This window comes from Rhinopithecus bieti, unplaced genomic scaffold (assembly GCF_001698545.2).
Source record: "Rhinopithecus bieti isolate Rb0 unplaced genomic scaffold, ASM169854v2 scaffold_13112, whole genome shotgun sequence".
Taxonomy (NCBI): Eukaryota; Metazoa; Chordata; class Mammalia; order Primates; family Cercopithecidae; genus Rhinopithecus; species Rhinopithecus bieti.
In genome coordinates, this window is record NW_016807891.1 from 1,406,333 (window position 1) to 1,424,430 (window position 18,098).

General features: G+C 44.8%; 1 protein-coding gene across 2 annotated transcripts in view; it reads right to left on the minus strand.

Moving 5' to 3' along the window:
• The window catches only part of ADCY2 (adenylate cyclase 2), a 437,129-nt gene that overhangs the window by 31,055 nt on the left and 387,976 nt on the right, over window positions 1-18,098 (minus strand). For both annotated transcript variants that reach the window (XM_017884065.1, XM_017884064.1), the window contains 2 exons: window positions 11,376-11,460; window positions 6,037-6,195 (listed from right to left, as the gene is read on the minus strand). In XM_017884065.1, the coding sequence (XP_017739554.1) occupies window positions 6,037-6,195; window positions 11,376-11,460 (244 nt within the window). The remainder of the gene's footprint in view (window positions 1-6,036; window positions 6,196-11,375; window positions 11,461-18,098) is intronic.

The window sequence follows — 18,098 nt, forward strand, 5'->3', positions numbered from 1 at the left end:
AAAATTTGTGACTCGCTTGATAGTGATATTCACTTGATTGCAGAGGTCTGGAACCGAACCGGCAAATTGGTGAAGTATAGCTATATTTACTTTTGCCAAAGTCTTGTTTTCCTGTATTATTTCCAGAAGACTCACAGAGCTGTATCATCGAGAGTTTAGTGGAAATGGATTAGTGTGGTGGATGCTGGGGTAACCTCCACAAAGGGGCTGAGGGCCTGCCCCCATCCACCCGACGCCCCAGAAGCCTCCCCTGGAGCCTCTGCATTCAGAGGCACTGAGCACTCAGCATCAGGGCTTGGCCTACCCTGCTGAGAGGGGGCTGAGAAGGCAGACACTGCCCACAGTGCTTTTTATGCAATGCCAGGAACAGGAGTGAAGTGATTACATTGGGTTTTGTTTTCCACTTTATTCAGGCTCTAAAAACGTTGAGCAAGAGCCCTTGCTGAAAGCTTTTAATCAATTCCCAGGGGCAGTGATTCTCAAGTTTTGCATGAATCTGGGATATTTGCTTAAAAGATAGCTGACAGTATTTACTACATGCACAGTTCTAAGAGCTTCATCTAAATTATTGCTTCAAAATTTGGTAGTGAGAGGATTCTGAGATCCTGAGAGGATTCTGAAATCTGAGAGGATTCTGAGGCCCCACAGCCAAGAGGTGCCAGGGCTGGACCAGATGCTTTGCTCTCAGTCACGTCGCAGGGCCTAGGAGGTCAAGGAAGGCTTGTGTGGGGATCAGGAATAGCCTGTTTAGCAGGTGCTGCAGGTGGTCCTTCACTTTGAGAAGTGCTGTTTTTGTCTGCAGGGACTTCTTTGGTCCCAGCATCAGCCACCTCTGCCATGCAGGTTCAGTAGGGGGGGTAGGGCTTCTGCTTGGGGAAACCTTAGCGAGGGAAAGAGCTCAGACAGGATGTCACTGTTTGGTCCTGACACCGTAGAAGGGACAGAAACCTTGGTAACAGCTACACTCTTAAACAGCATGGGCACCGTTATCATTCATCTGTGCAAGGCCACACAATGTTAGCCCCACCTGGCCTGGGATTGCAAGGTTAATATTACATCATGAGGTCAAGGAGATAAGATTCTTCTGTCCAGTGAGGAGGCTACTTGAGGGCAGCAGGGTCCAATGACCATAGAAGACATTCCAAAGAAGGGAGGGGCACGACTTTGCTATGCTTTATGCACACAGGTGGCTCTCCTTATAACACCCTCACTATGTGTTTTCAGAAACAAACAAAACATAAACAAAACTCTCCCTTTCTGAGACTCACTGTGGGAACTCTGAGAACTTTTGGCAGGGGGCTGGTGCCTCTCTTTCTAGCTCAGGCCCTTTGTGTGGGCTCTGTTTTGCATGCAGTGCTGTTCCCATGGGAACTGAAGCCTCCAGAATCTCCCCACACTCAGTGTTTCGGCAACTGGCTAGCAAACCTCCCCTGGAGGAGTACAGGGTCCATGAGACGGCATGCGGCTGCTCTGATTGTGGTGGGGTTTGGGGGCTCCTTTTCATAGTTTAGTCCCCAAGTCTTACAGTGGCTGCTAGAGTAGCCATCACCCCCACTGCTTACCCTATTAGACAGAAATTGGCCATAAAATTTGAAATGTTATAGCCAAAGGAAGATCTGCATTGTGTGATTAAATACAGAGAACCCTGCAGCCCGCCACCTGAGAAGAATGACATGATCATTTCATTTCCCAGCACCATAGTGGGAATGATGATGCCCTGATTTAAGGTTCAGTGTTCACTCTTCTCCCTTCCAGAGAACCATGTCAGGTCAGTAGTGAAAGTGCAAGCCTGCCATGCAGGAATCACTGGCCTTGAGCATAATTTAAACACCCTTGGCGTGCCTGTTATGGAACGGGGAGCCATCTGTGCTGGTCTGAGTCTGAAGAGCTCTGAAACTGAGCTCTTTCATTTTCCTACAGGGCTGTATGCTGCCCTCAGTCAGGTGTAGATCTGAGGACCCTGTGTTTCCTGAATGAAGGAAGGAACTATCTTCAGGAGCTGCAACTGGGAGCTTGGTGAACAGGCACTGATCATCTGCAGGGGGATTTATTTCAATGCTTAAAGACAGGTCCCTGTGTACACACAGGGCTACAGTGGCTGTGATGACACCTCCAAGGAGTTCACCTTCTTTATTTGACAAATACAGACACAAAGCCCAGAGCTGGCTTCATCTAAATGTTCCCATTCCTGCTTTGTTCCTGAAAAGTTTCCAAGCTGCCCTGGCAGTGAGGCAGTGCCAAAACCAGGGCTCACCCTAGGTGCTGAGTCCCCACTCCGGGCTCCTATTAGGCCGTGCTGCCTGTCCCACTACTCAGCCTTACACCATGGAGCTCGCAGGGTGGTGAATGCTACAGGAGACACTGTGTGTCTTTTTTGTTGTTGTTGCTGTTCAGATGGAGTCTCGTACTGTTGCCCGGGCTGGAGTGCAAAGGCGCGATCTCAGCTCACTGTAATGTCTGCCTCCTGGGTTCACGTGATTCTCCTGCCTCAGCCTCCCTACTAGCTGGGATTACAGGCACATACCACCATACCTGGCTAGTTTTTTTTTTTATTTTTAGTAGATACGGGGTTTCACTACGTTGGCTAGTCTCGAACTCCTGACCTCATGATCCGCCCGCCTTGGCCTTCCAAAGTGCTGAGATTACAGGCATGAGCCACCGCGCCTGGCTGACGCTGTGTGTCTTTAACCCAACAGCAGCACTCCTTAGGAGACTTGGAGGAAAATGTCACATCACCCTCAGGAGCACCAGAGGGGTGTGCAGTGGCAGGAAGGTCCCTGGTACACAGCAGGGCCACAGGGGAAGTGGAGGAGTCACTGTGAGCTGCCGACACCCACACTTGGCTGCTGTCTTCCCTCTCACGTTCATCCCACCTGTGTGGATGTGGGCCCCGTGCACGCCTCTGTGAAATGCCCGCCTCACCTGGGGGACTGCAGTGCGAAGGCACCATGCAGATGTCCCCCAGCCTCCCTTCTGCAACTGGAAGGCAAGGCACCATGCTTCCTCTTTTATGGATGAGGACGGCGAGGTTCGGACAGGGAAGTAACTAGCTCACGTTCACAGCAACAGACAATGTTGGAAGTAAGATTTGAGGCCGCACTGTGTAGCCCTAGGTTTTATCCTCCTTCCCCATCTTGCCTTTCCTTATTATTTCCAAGGCGGGTAACTATATTCTGATGCTTGCTTAGAATAAGCTGAGCAAACAGGAAAGAGCAGAGAGAACCTGCTACTTCTGGAGAGCTGGCGCAGGAAGGCTGTCAGGACCACGAGAGAGGGCTCTGCAGGGCTGTGAGGCTGAACCCTGGGGCCAGGGTACCTTCTGTGCTCCCCACTGACCTTCACAGAGCTTCTCGAGCTCCAGAGCTTTCCTCTGAGCCCATGTCCAGGAAGGGACCCTCCTATCAGCTACCAAATTCTTTTAAAAATTTTTATATTTATTTATTTATTTTGAGATGGGGTTTCACTCTTGTTGCTGAGGCTGGAGTGCAATGGTGTGAACTTGGCTTGCTGCAACCTCTGCCTCTAGGTTCAAGCAATTCTCCTGCCTCAGCCTCCAGAGTAGCTGGGATTACAGGCATCCGCCACCACGGCCAGCTAATTTTTAAAAATTATTTATTTAATTTTTATTTTTAGTAGAGATGGGGTTTCTTCATGTTGGCCAGGCTGGTCTTGAACTCCTGACCTCAGGTGATCCACCCGCCGTGGCCTCCCAAAGTATGGGATTACAGGCATGAGCCACCACGCCTGGCCTCAGCTCCCTTATTCATCTCCCTTTGCTCTCTTCCTGCCTGCAAAAGTGGGCTCTTCTCAGGTCTTGAATTAGGCACTTTCCTGGTGCCTATGGAAAAGTAGCTCCTTGGAGTCTGAAATGTTCTCTCCCTGTTCCTCTCTCCCCCTGGCCCCCTTCTCTCAGCTAGTTTCTAGCACTTTCTTTCCAGATTTAGAAGCCACTTCCTCATGGTGGCAGCCTTTCTGGAGTACCATATTTACACCCCAGTGTCCTTGGAGATAACAGGATCCTATCCCCAGGAGGCACCCAGGGAGGATGAGGTCACCTCTAATCCCGCTCATCTCTGTATCCTGGGCCACCACCAGCCTGGCTACAGGGCAGGGGAAACATGGGGACATTGTTGAATTTAAAAATGGGATGGAGACTCTTGTTAATGGGAACAGAGGGCCCCTTAATAGACACTGTGATCAGTAGGAAAATCGGGTGCTGAAGAACCCACCAAATGTAGTCAACACCAGGAGAAGAAACAGGAAAGCCCGCAGGCCATGAGACTTGCTGTGTAGCCCTGGAAAGCCCACTGTGCCCTGAACGTTTCCAGGAAGACGAGAGTGGTGATGTCTAGCAGCTCATTTGCCACCTGGCGCCTTATTCTTAACGCCAACTTCAAATCTGCTACAGAAAAATACTGTTCCAAGGCTCCTCACTGCAGGTTCCTTTGTGTTCTGGTATCATCCGGGTTGAGCTTATCCATTAAGGAGTGCATGCATCTACAGGTGACCCCCGCCTCTTTCACATACACACTCCCAAGCCTCAGTGAAAATGTCCTAAGAACAGGGGTTACACCTCTGAAAAAAAAAATCTCAGAACCCCAAACTCACTAAAAATTAAGCTTGGGAACTGAGCCATGCAAGAAACTGCCTGCTTTTTGTTCCCACGTGGATGGCGGCAACGTAGAAGGGCCACGGAGCACCCTAGGTGGCCTCCCTCACGACTGCTCAGGAAAACATTCCTTGTGGGCCCTGAAATCTTTCAGAATAGACACTCCCCCCAAAAAACTAACCAGAAATCAGAGTTCTGTTGACTCTTACCCTGGCAATGCAAATTAATAGTGGATCTTCACAGGTACTGGACAAAGACAAGACCAGAAATCATCCCTCGGCCCAAGCAGTGGAAGGGCATAATGGGCTTTTCCTGACTCCTCTCTTTTCACATGTAAAATGAGGTTTCAATGAGCACTAATCAAGCCTCACAAGAATGTAACCACCTCCCGTCTACCCCACTTCTCTTTTTATTGCTTTTCCTCCTTCCCCTACTGTGCACTCTTTCCCCTTTCAGTATTGAAGTCCTCAAAACTCTCTTTGGGAAAAGCACAGGGCACGAATCCTTCTGTAACTTGTGTTTCTTTTTCCTGGGCACCATCCTCATCCTTGGAAAATAAACCTCTAACCTGATGGAGACCCGTCTCAGACACTTCTTGGTTTACACATCTCAGACATCTGGGAAACGCCACAAGAACTGAGCACAGGGCTTTGCGTACTGCGGACGTTCAGATACATGTTTCTTACGTTAAGTCCAAATGTAGACACATCTGCTTTCTCTTGCACTTCAGCAATATTAAAGACATCTCACAACATCTCTCTTCAAAAGCCATTTCAACATTTAACTGACATTGTAGTCTTTTCAACTCTAGCTAATCCATTCGGATAAACCCTCCATGAAATTCCTATTTCCATCCATTCGAATGGATGGACTCAAGTCTTTGGTCTGCTCTTGTGTAGGTAACTCCTAAACACTGTCACACTCACTGCGTATCTGATATCTTTGAAATTCTAAGAGCCTTGGAAGGGTCTCAGGGAAGCTGAGTGCGGGGAAACAGTGGGCATGTGGGAGGTATGGCTTAACGTTGCCTCTTGGTTTGAGCCTCCATCGCGTGCTGGTAAGGCAGGCCTCCTCCCACATTGGAGAGAGAGCAGTGGCTACTTTGGAGGCATATTTGGGTCCCTAATGCCCCATAATGGACATTGAGAACTTTACATGATTGGGGAAAAAATCTTCTCGAATAATGAATCCACCTCCAAACTCAAGACTTTTAGAGGTCATTCTAACCCACTATTCTCAACTGATGTCTCTACCACCAAACAATATCTTCTTGAAAACTGAACAATTCAAGCCAGTCTTGGCCATTTTGAACACTTGGATGTGCGAAGCGCTGCAGCCTTTACGTCACTGAAGAAGCTTTCAGCCCTCACCCAGGTCATCACGTCACCCAGCCCCATCCCCCAGGCCCCAGCCCCGCCTGGTCTGACCTCATTCTTCAGGCTCCTGGCCAGGAAGTGCTCAGCGACGTGTGCGGGAAGCACGTTCTCCAGCAGCACACGGTTCAGGTTCTCCATGGTCTCTATCTCCTCCCGCTCTTTTTTGAACTTGTTCTTCCATAAGAAGTCTAACCTACAGTAATATTCATTCTGTTACAAGAGGACACAGAGGTGAAGAAACAATAGGCATCTTGTCCTGCCAGAGAGTGGAGGTTTTAAAGAGAAAACAAAAAGAACAAAATGAAACCAAAAAAAAGAACCCCCAAACAGAACTACCACCCTCCCTACAAAGCCCTCTGTGTCCCTGAAATGTCCTTCAGTCCACCTCTGACATGGATTTGCAAAAAACAAGAACCAGCCTCAGAAACAGGGAAATCAGCTATATGGAGGCTTCAACTCAAAGTGCCATTAAAGCTTCCTGCAACGTTATGCTACTAAAAGATGGCTCAAATTATTTTTTGAAAAGAGGCATTGTAGAATATAAATGATGAATAAAAAATGAAGAATACCTCAGTAGAGAGAGTGCATTTTTTGATGATTTGAATAAAAACTGTATTGTTCGTTTATGGCAGTTTGCCTTTAGCATTTGTAAATTAGTTTTTCCCTAACACAAATTGTATAACTATGTAATCATTGCAAAATATGGATTTTTTTCCACTTGGAATTGTGTTGTTCTGACAGAATGCCATTCATTACATTGAGAGAAAAGTTCATTTTGATATTAATTAAGATAGTGCCTGCTAGTAAAAACCTGTATTCATGCTTTATAATGTATTAAAATATAACATATTTTAAAAGTAGTTATTATTAACATTGTAGGAATGGAGAGGCCCAATTACTGACCAAGAGTCTTTTGGGTCTTGGCATCATTTTGTGCCTCCTATGATGTAAATAATTTAATATAACGAAATAGACTTGAATGGACCCTCCTGTAATAGAAAGGCTTAGTGGAGAGTGTGTATTTCACACAGATAGTCACCTATTGACAAATAAATGCAAAGAAGAGCTAACTGCAAGTTTTTGGTTTGCTTTGTTGAGTTGATTAATTCTACCAATGACAAGTACAAAGTAAAACGAAACACACACACACATGCACACAGATGGCCTCTCATGCACAAATGAGAATTTAAAAAGTTTAAAATCCACATTTTGAAATTTGAAAGAAAAATGATTATTCATTAGTTAGGTTTGATTCAAATTATCTGTCATACATTAGGAAAACTCCTCCTCCTCTGGTGTGCTGTTTACATTTATCTCATGTAGTCAGGCATTTTCAAAAACTGCAAAAAGGATATTTTAAAAGTTTGTTTATATTTAGCCAGGATGGTGGCTCATGCCTGTAATCCCAGCACTTTGGGAGGCCAAGGTGGGTGGGTCACTTGAAGTCAGGAGTTTGAGACCAGCCTGGACCACCTGGTAAAATCCCGTCTCTACTAAAAATACAAAAATTAGCCGGACCTGGTTGTGCATGCCTGTAATCCCAGTTACTTGGGAGGCTGAGACAGGAGAATCACTTGAACCCAGGAGGTGGAGATTGCAGTGAGCTGAGATTGAGCCACTGCACTCCAGTCTGGGAAACAGAACCAGACTCTGTCTCAAAAAACAAAAACAAAACCCCCAAAATAAAAGTTTGTTTATATTTAAAGTTTCACGTTCATGCCAGATTTTCTACACCATGGACTGATAGAAATTATGCTGTACAGTGACCAGTAAAGTCTTCCTACTTGAAGAATGGATTTAAAAAAAAATAAATCAGGGATGTGTTAACTAAAATGATAGATGCAACCAGTGGTAGGGGCATGGGGAAGACACAGGTGCACACTTAAAATTAGACAAAAGTGAAGCATGAGATGAAACCTCCTCCAAAGGAGCCGTTAAAGCAGCAAGTCCAACCCAAGTGAGCATGAAAGGTTTCCGTACGCCATGCTAGGATGTTGCTCAGGTTTTCAGAGCCATTGTTATTGCATAACAGATAAGCATTTTGTAAGTCTCCTACTAAAAAATAATCACAGTATTTTGGAATCAGCTGCACTGAACTGAAATGACATTTTGCCAAATCTATCTATCTATCTGTCTATCTATCTATCTATCTATCTATCTATCTATCTATCTATCTACCTACCTACCTACCTACCTACCTTTCTATTCGCCAAATCTATCCATCTATCAATCATCTTTCACCTTCCCAAACAATGCAATCTGTTTCGAATCCTCTGCCTTCTGTGTAAGTAGCTGGCACACTAGCAACTCGTATGAAGGGCCCCCTCAAAAAAGACTTAAAAAATCCCCAATCAAATGGAATGCACTGAATAATAATCCTCCAAAAGATAGTTCCAAGTCCTAATGCTTCTTATTTGTGAATGTTATCTGATTTGGAAATAATGTCTTTGTGGATATGATTCAGTTAAAGATCTCAAGATAATCTCATCCTGGACCTAGGGTCGGCCCTAAACCTGAAGACGGGTGTCCTTACAAGAGAAAGGAGGCAGCGATTTGACTCAGAGACACGGTGGGAGGCCATGCACAGGTGTCTAGCAGAGGCCAGGATGAAGCCCCTGCCTGGGTGACTTGGGGAGGACAGTGCTGCAGAGGAGACAGAGGATTCTGTGTGCAGGAGAGGAACTGGGAGAGACACGCAGGCTTCCTCAGCTTTGAGAGCCTCCCATTCCTCGGATTGCTCTCTACAGGTTTTCAGGGGCCCAGATCCCATGAAGAGAAGCAGAATTTGCTTTTCATTGGCTTTATCAACAATGAATGAGACAGCAGGAAGAGCACGGGTGAATCCTCCAGGACATGCCCGGGACTCCATGACCCTCCCTGCTGGGGCTCACATCTAGCACAGCCTCGAGGGCAGTTCTGGGCTTTTTCTGGTTCTGAAAACAACCTGAGGAACTGGAAGGCTTCACATCTTTCTACATGGACAGAAGAACCAGTCACTAGGCTGGAGTACAGGGCAATTGGTGACCCTGGACATTCTTAGGTTCTAAGCTCTCCTACAAAACAATAGCTTCATTTTGAGGTCATGTAGACTGTCCCCTGGTTTTATAGTATAAATGTATCCCACCTCAGTGTGCTGCTGTGTAAGCTCTGGTGAGACACCAAGCTTCTTTCTTTTTCAAAAGAGACCTCTGAGTTGGCTAACACATCTATCATAAACTAGACTTTAGTACAGCAAGTAGCACTGTACCTGTTGCACAAGAGACATGTAATGTTTTTGTCAAGGCTACTTAGATACCTAAAGCAATATTTAGTATACTGATTTGCTCAGAAACCAAACACATCTCCATCATTTCAAAAAAGATGGTCATGGAGCAGGACGAATAACAATCAAAATAGGTTGCAAAATGCAGGTACTATCATTTAATAAACCAATCAGGAAATACAATAACTGAGGCCACGAATGCTTTACTTGTAGCACTTGAAAAATCTTATTTCCAGTATGGGGTGTTTTGTGATATACCTCCCCTCCTTTCGGGGGAGTACTAAAGCACTGTCACAGACTTCAAAGTTCTTACCCAGAAGACCTGGGGCCTTAGTAAATCATTCACTCAATGATTTTGGATTACAGGTCAGCCTCCTGGCTCACCTTGGTATTTCCCACTGTGTCTTATATAGATTTGGTGACTTATAGCTGGTGTTAAAGAACGGTTATGAAGAATGATAAATCCTTTAGAGGAAGTAATAATTTTTCCAGGCCTCTAGATGTAAATATTACTTTTTGGTACATTAAAGACAAAAATGGCATGACTTCCTATAAGACTGGTATCAAGCCAATTGTGTAAAATTAGTGCTCAATCATAATACTGAACACTTTTGATGATTTAGTTTAATTAGAGGGTAAGGGATCAACTGTCAGCCATTGGACTCAACCATAATCATGTGGTGGTACTGAATGTGGATCATCTCAATGACCAATAACAAAGTTGAGAGAATTTAACTGGATACTAGGTTCTTAAAATTTGCTGCTGTGAAGGAATCTGAGTGATGATTCTAGCAGGAAAAAGCATCCCCAGCACGAAATGGAGAAACAGGTGACCCCACAGAGGGGATGGCTGCATTGTTTCCTGAGAAATGATCATCTAGGTGATACCCCTATGAAAGGAAGTGCAATTCTCTCACGTTTAAATTATAGGGTACTAAGGGAGAGCATGCCTGCCATATGAGCGAGAGCAGAAAGATGGCCAGTCATGAGAAAAGAAAAATGGGTCGCAGGAGAAACCAGGGAAAAAGAACTGGACATGGTACAGGTTGTCAAAACTGCAAGCCAAAGAATGCAGAACAGAGAAAACACAAGGTGGTGGGGTGGGAAGAAGGGACCTCAAACAGCTTTGCATCAGGACAGGACAGCTCAGTGCTGGGGAGATGGATGAGGGCTGCATCATGGGCTCCTAGGGAGGAGGCAGCTCACATTGCTTGGTAAGTAAGAGGAAGACAGTTGTCCCGGACTGCTGGCCTGACAGCCAGATCCAGACTCGGTCCAACTGACTATGCAATTCCTAACAGCTTTCTGGTGGGGAGAACTAGAAGTCAACTGGAAGCCAGACCCAAACTCATAAGTATATAGTATACCTCTTAGACACCGGACAGATTTAATTTAATTGGCATTGCTTCTTCATGGGTTCTTTCCAAATACATAAATCACTGCTGTTTGTTTGTTTCATGCCACCCTTCACAGAACTTAAAACAGACTTTGAATGAGGCAGAGGTGCCTGGCTTCAGATGAATCTTGTGGTCTTTGGGCAACTGTCTTTGTTGGAGGCAGAGGAAGAATAATTGTCTTTAAAAATCTTGCACCCACAGCCTCTACTAGAAGACCAGAAGGGTTGGGGGACCAGAGAAGGAAGAACAGTTTCATTCGCAATGCAAAATAAAACTTTTTTAACAGGGGATCATATTTCTAGGCATGACTGCAAATGGCAGCAAAGGTATTCAGACCCGGTTCAAAGAAGCGTGCCACATATTCTGAAATGCAAATGAAAGCTCCAGTCAAGGGGATACTGTTTTTTTTTTTTTCAAATAGTGTCAGTTATTGAAGGAACACTTTTGTAGGCTTATAAAACCTACAAAATTTATTTTGAGATTTAACACGAAATTAACTGATTAAAATTTCACCCATTCATAAAATTTGCCTTTTGTGGAAAAAAAGAAAGGTATTTTCCCTTTTTGTCTATAAGCATCCACACCTTGTACTAACTAGGTTTGTCTTCAGTGATAACATGATTCTGATTCTTAGACATTTGTTTCCAAGAAGGTTAACTACAACGCACAGCACAGCACTATTAATACAGCACTTTAGAGAAGGTATATATATATATGTACAGACTTCTTACCTGTCTACCTAGAACAAGCAGTGTGATGAAGAATATAGAGAGAGACACAGAGCCCATGGTCTTCAGGTCTTTCCAAATGCCTGGTCTATTAAAAAACAGACAGACAAACAGATAACAACACAACAAAACAACATGCACGCAGGACTTAGAATCTGCATATCAACAAATGTCAGATTCTCTAGTGCCTGTCTACATCATATACCAGCCAAACACATGTTTCAAATCTCCTTCCAAACCCAGCTTGCATTAAAACCAACCAAAAATCCCTACTTTGAGGGCACAGTAAAATGATACAGATTTCCTACTTTATATCAAGCTATACCAAATAAAAAAACAAGACATAAGAATATGAACATTTTCTTTATACTTCTGGGATCCATATGGGTAACTGGATCTACGGTTTCTTCAATGTTTTCATTATTACTCTCGGAAAGAGACTGTATGCTTGAAATGAATAATCACGTGAGGTATAAACACGAAGTAGGGAACTTAATTTCTGCAAGCTACCCTCACTTCTGAATTATACAGTTTCATATAACTTTCAAGCAGTCATCCAATCTTATTCACTCTTTCATATGATTTTGTATCACAAAGGCATAACAGAGATGAAAATTCTGGGTACACTGCCCAAGTGACCTCAGGTTCAAATTGATAATAAATGACATCAGTCATTTACACCTGCCAAGATGTCATTGCACTGGGTAGGCTCCCCCAGTCTTCACTATCACAGTCCAGGCAGTGAGCACCCACACATCCTTCAAATGCTGACATGCAAACATTTCCCATATAGGACTGTAACTAAGACCTGAAAAATAAAAGTGGATTATGCATGGACACCACGTCACATAATCAGCATAGATGGTATCTGATCAACTACAGACAGCAGGTAATCACTTTCCGTTTGTGTGCTGTCCTGGCTTTTTTATTTTTCCAGCTTCTCTGTGGGGGATTCAAGGACACATGAGATAACAAGAGGCTTTGGTGTAGTATTAAAAAGCCCAGGTGGACTTTAAAGCAAGAGAGCCTGGGTTTGAATCCTGAGCTATGGGGCCTCGCATGAACCCCATTCAAACGTCACTTTCCCCATCAGTCAAAGGTGGGTACCAACCCCTATCCTGCAGGCTGTTTTAGCCACTACATTAAATATCTATATACCTGGCACAGAGCCTGACACATAGGAAACTCTTTCCAAATGGTACTTGTGATTTTTAACATTAATTACAGAATGATAAGGAAGGGGAGTGGGGTGGGGCTAAGAAACTAGAGAAAAAGATAAGGAAACACAGACTGGAGAATATTCTTAACAGAATGAAAGACTCAAGTGCAAAGAAAAGGTGGACTCCTGCAGGAATGAGGAAACAGAATTGCCTGGTCCCTGTGGTTTATGGGCTTAGAGGCACAGAGAACTCTCCAATAAGGTTGTGCTTGCATTAGGAGTTCTTTCCTCTCCACCAAACCTGCCGTGGATGGAGGAATCGGAGCTTGTGAAACTTAAGGAGGTCATCATTTCTCTCTGAGAATGAATTGGGGAGCAGTGCCGCCTTCCTGTGTCACTGGCATTGATTTTATAAAATGAAATCGCTCCTTTCTGAGCCTATGACTGCGGTGTCCAACAGCACAGCTGAAGTGACCGATGGGTGCAGATGTTTAAAACCAATTCTGACTCTGACTTTCATGAATTTTAAACTCTTTTTACTCTATATTGACCATGCTCATGCTATATTGAATAGTGAAAGTGGCACCACACAGCTAACATCCTAAGAAGCTAGTGCAGGCTGAGTTTTTAATTTGCATGCTGCTTTGTGAACATCACATTACTTTGCAATTCCAAGGGGCCAGAGAAAGCATCTATGACATCCCCTTCTTCCACCCACCACCCGCATAATTCCTAAACTAAGAGTAAATCTCAGGACAGGGTTTATAAGAGCTTCATCAGTGCAACAAATCAGAATGAAGTCCCCTTTGCATTTCTAACAAAAGGACCAGATGCCCCAAACATACAGAGCCAGCTCAGGCCCCTCTCACTGACAGAGAGACGTAGGTAGGACCCTCTTAGGCAATTCAAGACCTGGCTGGGTTTTCAGTTAATCAGACAGAAAATTCACACAAGCAACCTATTGGAAGAAATCCTGTCTGGGGAGTCCTTATATTAATGCATTTGAATCTTGGTTTATGGGGTAAGAACGCCCTGCTCCACCCATCTCCCTGATCTTGAGTCTTCCTGAGGAATAGCAGTGGGTGGAGGGGGAACTTGGAGGAAGCTAGACCAGCAGAGGCTCTCCCTGCAGGACTGGGGAGTGGATTTGAAAGTGAAGACCTAAATGGATCTCAGGAATCACGAGGCACCAGCAGCCCACAGAACCAACTGGCATACCAGTACACGGCTGCCTTTTTCTCTTCTGAAGTTCTCTGACAACTACTAGGAACTCCATCTGGCTTTTTTGGATTTCACTTGGATTTCTCAAGACTTCTTTCATTCCGTTAGCAAAAGAGAACTGCCAACTCCTACTGAAGGCCTTCTCTCTTGTGTGGGCCACCTGTGGATGGATGCTGTTAGGGTCCCCATGGTTTCAGTGACTTATTTCTCCACTGTAGATCGGTTCCTAGATCTCCTCAGTCTTTGTGTGACCATGGGAAAGGTGGGAAGAAGGAGGGGCATGGAGCATGGTGGAAGACAGGAAGAGGTACAGTAAAATCCCAGGACATCTTTCTGGCAGAGTAGTCAGCTGTGTTGATCTCTGAATTAATTTCCTAGAGTTGCTATAATGAGGTAGCATAAACTAGGTGACTTAAAATAACAGAAATGCATCATCTCAGAGTTCTGGGGGCCAGAAGTCTGACAGTAGGATGTTCTCAGGGCCTTGTCCTTCTGAAACCCTTAGGGAATCCTTCCTTGCCTTGCTCTCACTTCAGGTGGTTTGCTGGCCATCACTGGCTTTTCTTAGTTTGCCACCACGTGGCTCCAACTCCTGCCTTCATCATCACATGGCATTCCTGCGTGTCTGTCTCTTCACCTGGCCATCTGCTTAGAAGGGCATCACTTACACTGGATTAGGGGTCACCCTCCTTCAGCATGACCTCATCTTAACTAATTCCACTTGCAATGATTCTATTTCCAAATAAGGTCACATTCTGAGACACTGGGGATTGAAGCTTTATATCTTCTTTTGGGGGACACAATTCAGCCCACCAATCAGGTCAGCGGTTTAGAGAAATATGAGCTGCACAGCTAGTTGGGTATGAGCTCTCTCTCTCCCCCTCCCTCTCTGTTTCTTTCTCTCTCCTTTATGTTTTAAGGATGATATCTACTTTGGACTCTCATGTGTTAGGGTGGTGCCATCACTGAGTTATGAAATAGGGAAGATACAGCTAATATAACTGAGAAAGTTTGTAACTATGATTTCCAACACAATGACAATGGTAGCCAAAATGTGATAGAACACACTTCCTTTCATATCTAAAAACCAGACACTGGGGACTCAGATGCTCACATGCCACACAGGCATCTGCAGTTGGCCCTCCGCCTGAAGTTGTTAATGGAGTAATCACTTTGCTTGTCAAGTTTCAGGAGTACGAAAGAACAACACACCCCAATATACTGGGTGAGGGAGATGGAGGAATTGCTCAGTGAACCAGCCTCTAGCTTGAAGGCAAACACTTCAGATAGAGTAAAAAAGGACATTTTCATGATTCTCAGGAGGGAAAGCAGTCCAGGCATGTAGACACAAACATTATCTTACCTTCAAAAACTTTACATTTCTGTGGGTGAATATTTTTAAGAATAAAAGTACCCGAAGGAGCCTAATTTCTGTTGTGTTGTTAACAGCGGCTAGCTGAGGTAAAGTCATATCTTCTCAGGTCACTAACTGGGATAAATAAAAAAATCGGTTCACTGATCACTGAGGGCCACGACTCATAAAGACCAGACTAACAAGGAGACAATGACTTCCTTCCCCTTCACCCATACAATATCCTCATGGTCTTCAGCTAATCTATCTTTTGTCTTTTTTTCATGCCTCTGGTTACACCATTACATTAGAAAATACCTGGCTTTGTTCACAAATGACCCCCAAATCCTCAGGAATCATCAATGTCAAATGATGCCAAAAGCAAATGTCTTGTCCGAAATGATAATGCCACAAGGACGAGTCTGCTTACTGAGCCTCACTCAGCAAGGGACTGGGACCTCAATCACAGAGCCAGAAGACAACATTGTCCTGCGTAAAACAAGGCAAAACACCCCAGAAAACTAATCTGAGGTTAAGATGCATGAGGCAAAATAAGTCAGTCCCATGCCTTGTCAGAAAATCTTCAACCAACTCTGGCTTGAGAAGCAGCAGGGAATTGCTGAGACACCCTCGGTCTACTTTCACGGTGCCCTCTCCTGCTGTGTTCGTCGCAGATCCTGTGGGTTTCCTCTTTGGACTCTTCTCCCAAGCTTGAGTCACTGAGGCAGTACCTTCCTCCTGGCCTGTGGCAGGCTGGTAAAGTGTGAGGTCAATGGCTCAGCCAGGGTTCCCATGCTCTGTATCAAGGGCATTCCATACAAGTGTGTTGTGAAAATGAGTAAGTGAGTGGAGAAACAACTGTTGGCTTGGAAATGGCTCATCTTCCCTAAGGGGTTTCTGGGCATTCTCCCCTCCCTGGGTTGGACACAGATGCACCAGAATGCCACATGAACTTGCAGTGAAGATGGCCCAACAGTCTCCAGGGACAGATGGCTCAAAGGCTCCCGCTTTTTCAGAGTGGCCATAAATGCCAAGCCAGACATGGCGGTGCTGCAGCAGAACCACAGAGTAAGGAATAGGCTCCTGCTTAGAAAAGAGCTCCGGAGGCAGTGGCAGGTCAGAAGAGATGACAGAAGTGTGTGTTAGGGGGGTTGGACTGGGAGTGCTGGCCCTTTGCTGTGGAGACAATCATGTGTCCTGATTAATGCAGTTGTGGTTTCCTTTTGTGGAGAAGAGTGATTTTTAGTCGGAAACCACTGCTGCCTCAGCACGATCTGATGTGGTCGGGCTGGCCGTGGCTTTAGCATCACATGGAAGAACTGATGATGAGAAGCATTGCACATTCTATGGAGTCTATGCCACAGGCCCTGTGAATCCCTCCCCCCATTCTAAAATCAAACAGAACAAAACAAAAGAGCCTAAATATCGAGTTTCTTCCTGCAGATGAGTCCAAACCACAGGACATTTTCTGTTTTAGGTCAGATAGAGAAGTAGTTCACTAATGGTTGCTCTTTACAGAAGGGAAAGGAGCTTGTTAGACCCTGCATAGCCCTAGGACAACTTGCTTTGTTGTTAAAGTGATGCAACTGGGATGGCTTCCCTCCCTGCTGGCCCGAGAGTGGGTATCAGGCACAGAAAAGCATGCTGTGCTCCTCGCTTTCCGAAATCACACAGGGTGCAGGAAACAGGCAGAGTGGGGAAAGCTGAGATGGTAAATCTGAAAGGAGTCGAAAATCTTTTCAATATTCACTTAACTATATTATGGCTTGGAATGCAAATTTGTAATATATCCTTCTTTTAAAGAAAAGACATGAAAACAATTTCAGGTGCTTGGGAATATCCACAGACCATCTGCCCCAGAGCGAGGCCTGCAGCTCTTCCTGACCTTTTCCGTGAGGGATGGGTTTTCTTGTTCTTCCCAAAGACTTTCCCTCAGTTTATCATCAATCAATCCCTCATTAGGACATTGTCAAAATACATCACAATATCCCAAATTCCAGCCATTGGGATTTCCCAGACACTGGAAAATCAGGGAAAGCAGAAAAATGCCACAAGGAAGATGCTTAGTTCATGCATCTCAATGACAGGTGCAAGTCCGGGCATCTCCAGTGCTCTTCCTGATAGGAAGGCTGGGAAGGCAAACTTTTGCAGACATTTCAGTCAGTTGCCATCTACAGCTTCTGGATAAGGCTAAGCACTGTCTATCACTGCTGCTTAAACTCCATATTTATGTGCTTTCCAGAAAGTATTTATTTCACTGGGCTAAAGTTACAGCACAGAACTAATTGGTCTTTGGGGATCCTTGTTAGTTAGCTGCTCTGTTCAAGCTCTCTATGTCCCATGTGTCTCTAGAATTAAAGGTACATTTCTAGCCACCAGGTGAGTTAATATAATGGCTTGGTCCAAGCGAAATAACACCGATCCCTTGAGACTTTTCAGTTCAGCAAGAAAAAAAAAAACAACTCAGGAAAAATCCGATAACTTCTTGCAGACTCAGTAGCAAGCCTTTGTCATGGGAAGGATAAGTGTCTTCGAGACAAAAACAGCTTCCAGCAACATCCGTTGTTATTAATATCACTATCACCTTGAAGAGCAGCTGGTGTCTCAACAGCTCTGGCTAAGGGCTTTGGGAGACAGTGTCACAAATAGGAACCACAACCATTATTGATCCATTCACAGACAGTACTGAGGACTGCTATGAACACCAAAGAACAGAAAACAGCTGAGAACCTCCTGGGCTACCTTCAGCAGGAGGCGACTTATCTGAATCACGCCCCAGCAGGTCACGTTAAATACCGGGACACTCCTGGCCTCCTTCCTAATGGCTTTTCAATGGCACACTTTCTCTGAGTGGTCTTTCTTTCCCCCTGAAAAGTCTACTCTTCACACTCTTGAATGTGTAAGAATGTCTTAAATACCATTTTCTTAATTATTCATCGATACGAAGTTTTTCTAGCGCATCCCTCTCCTTTCTCCTCTGCCAACTCCATTGGTT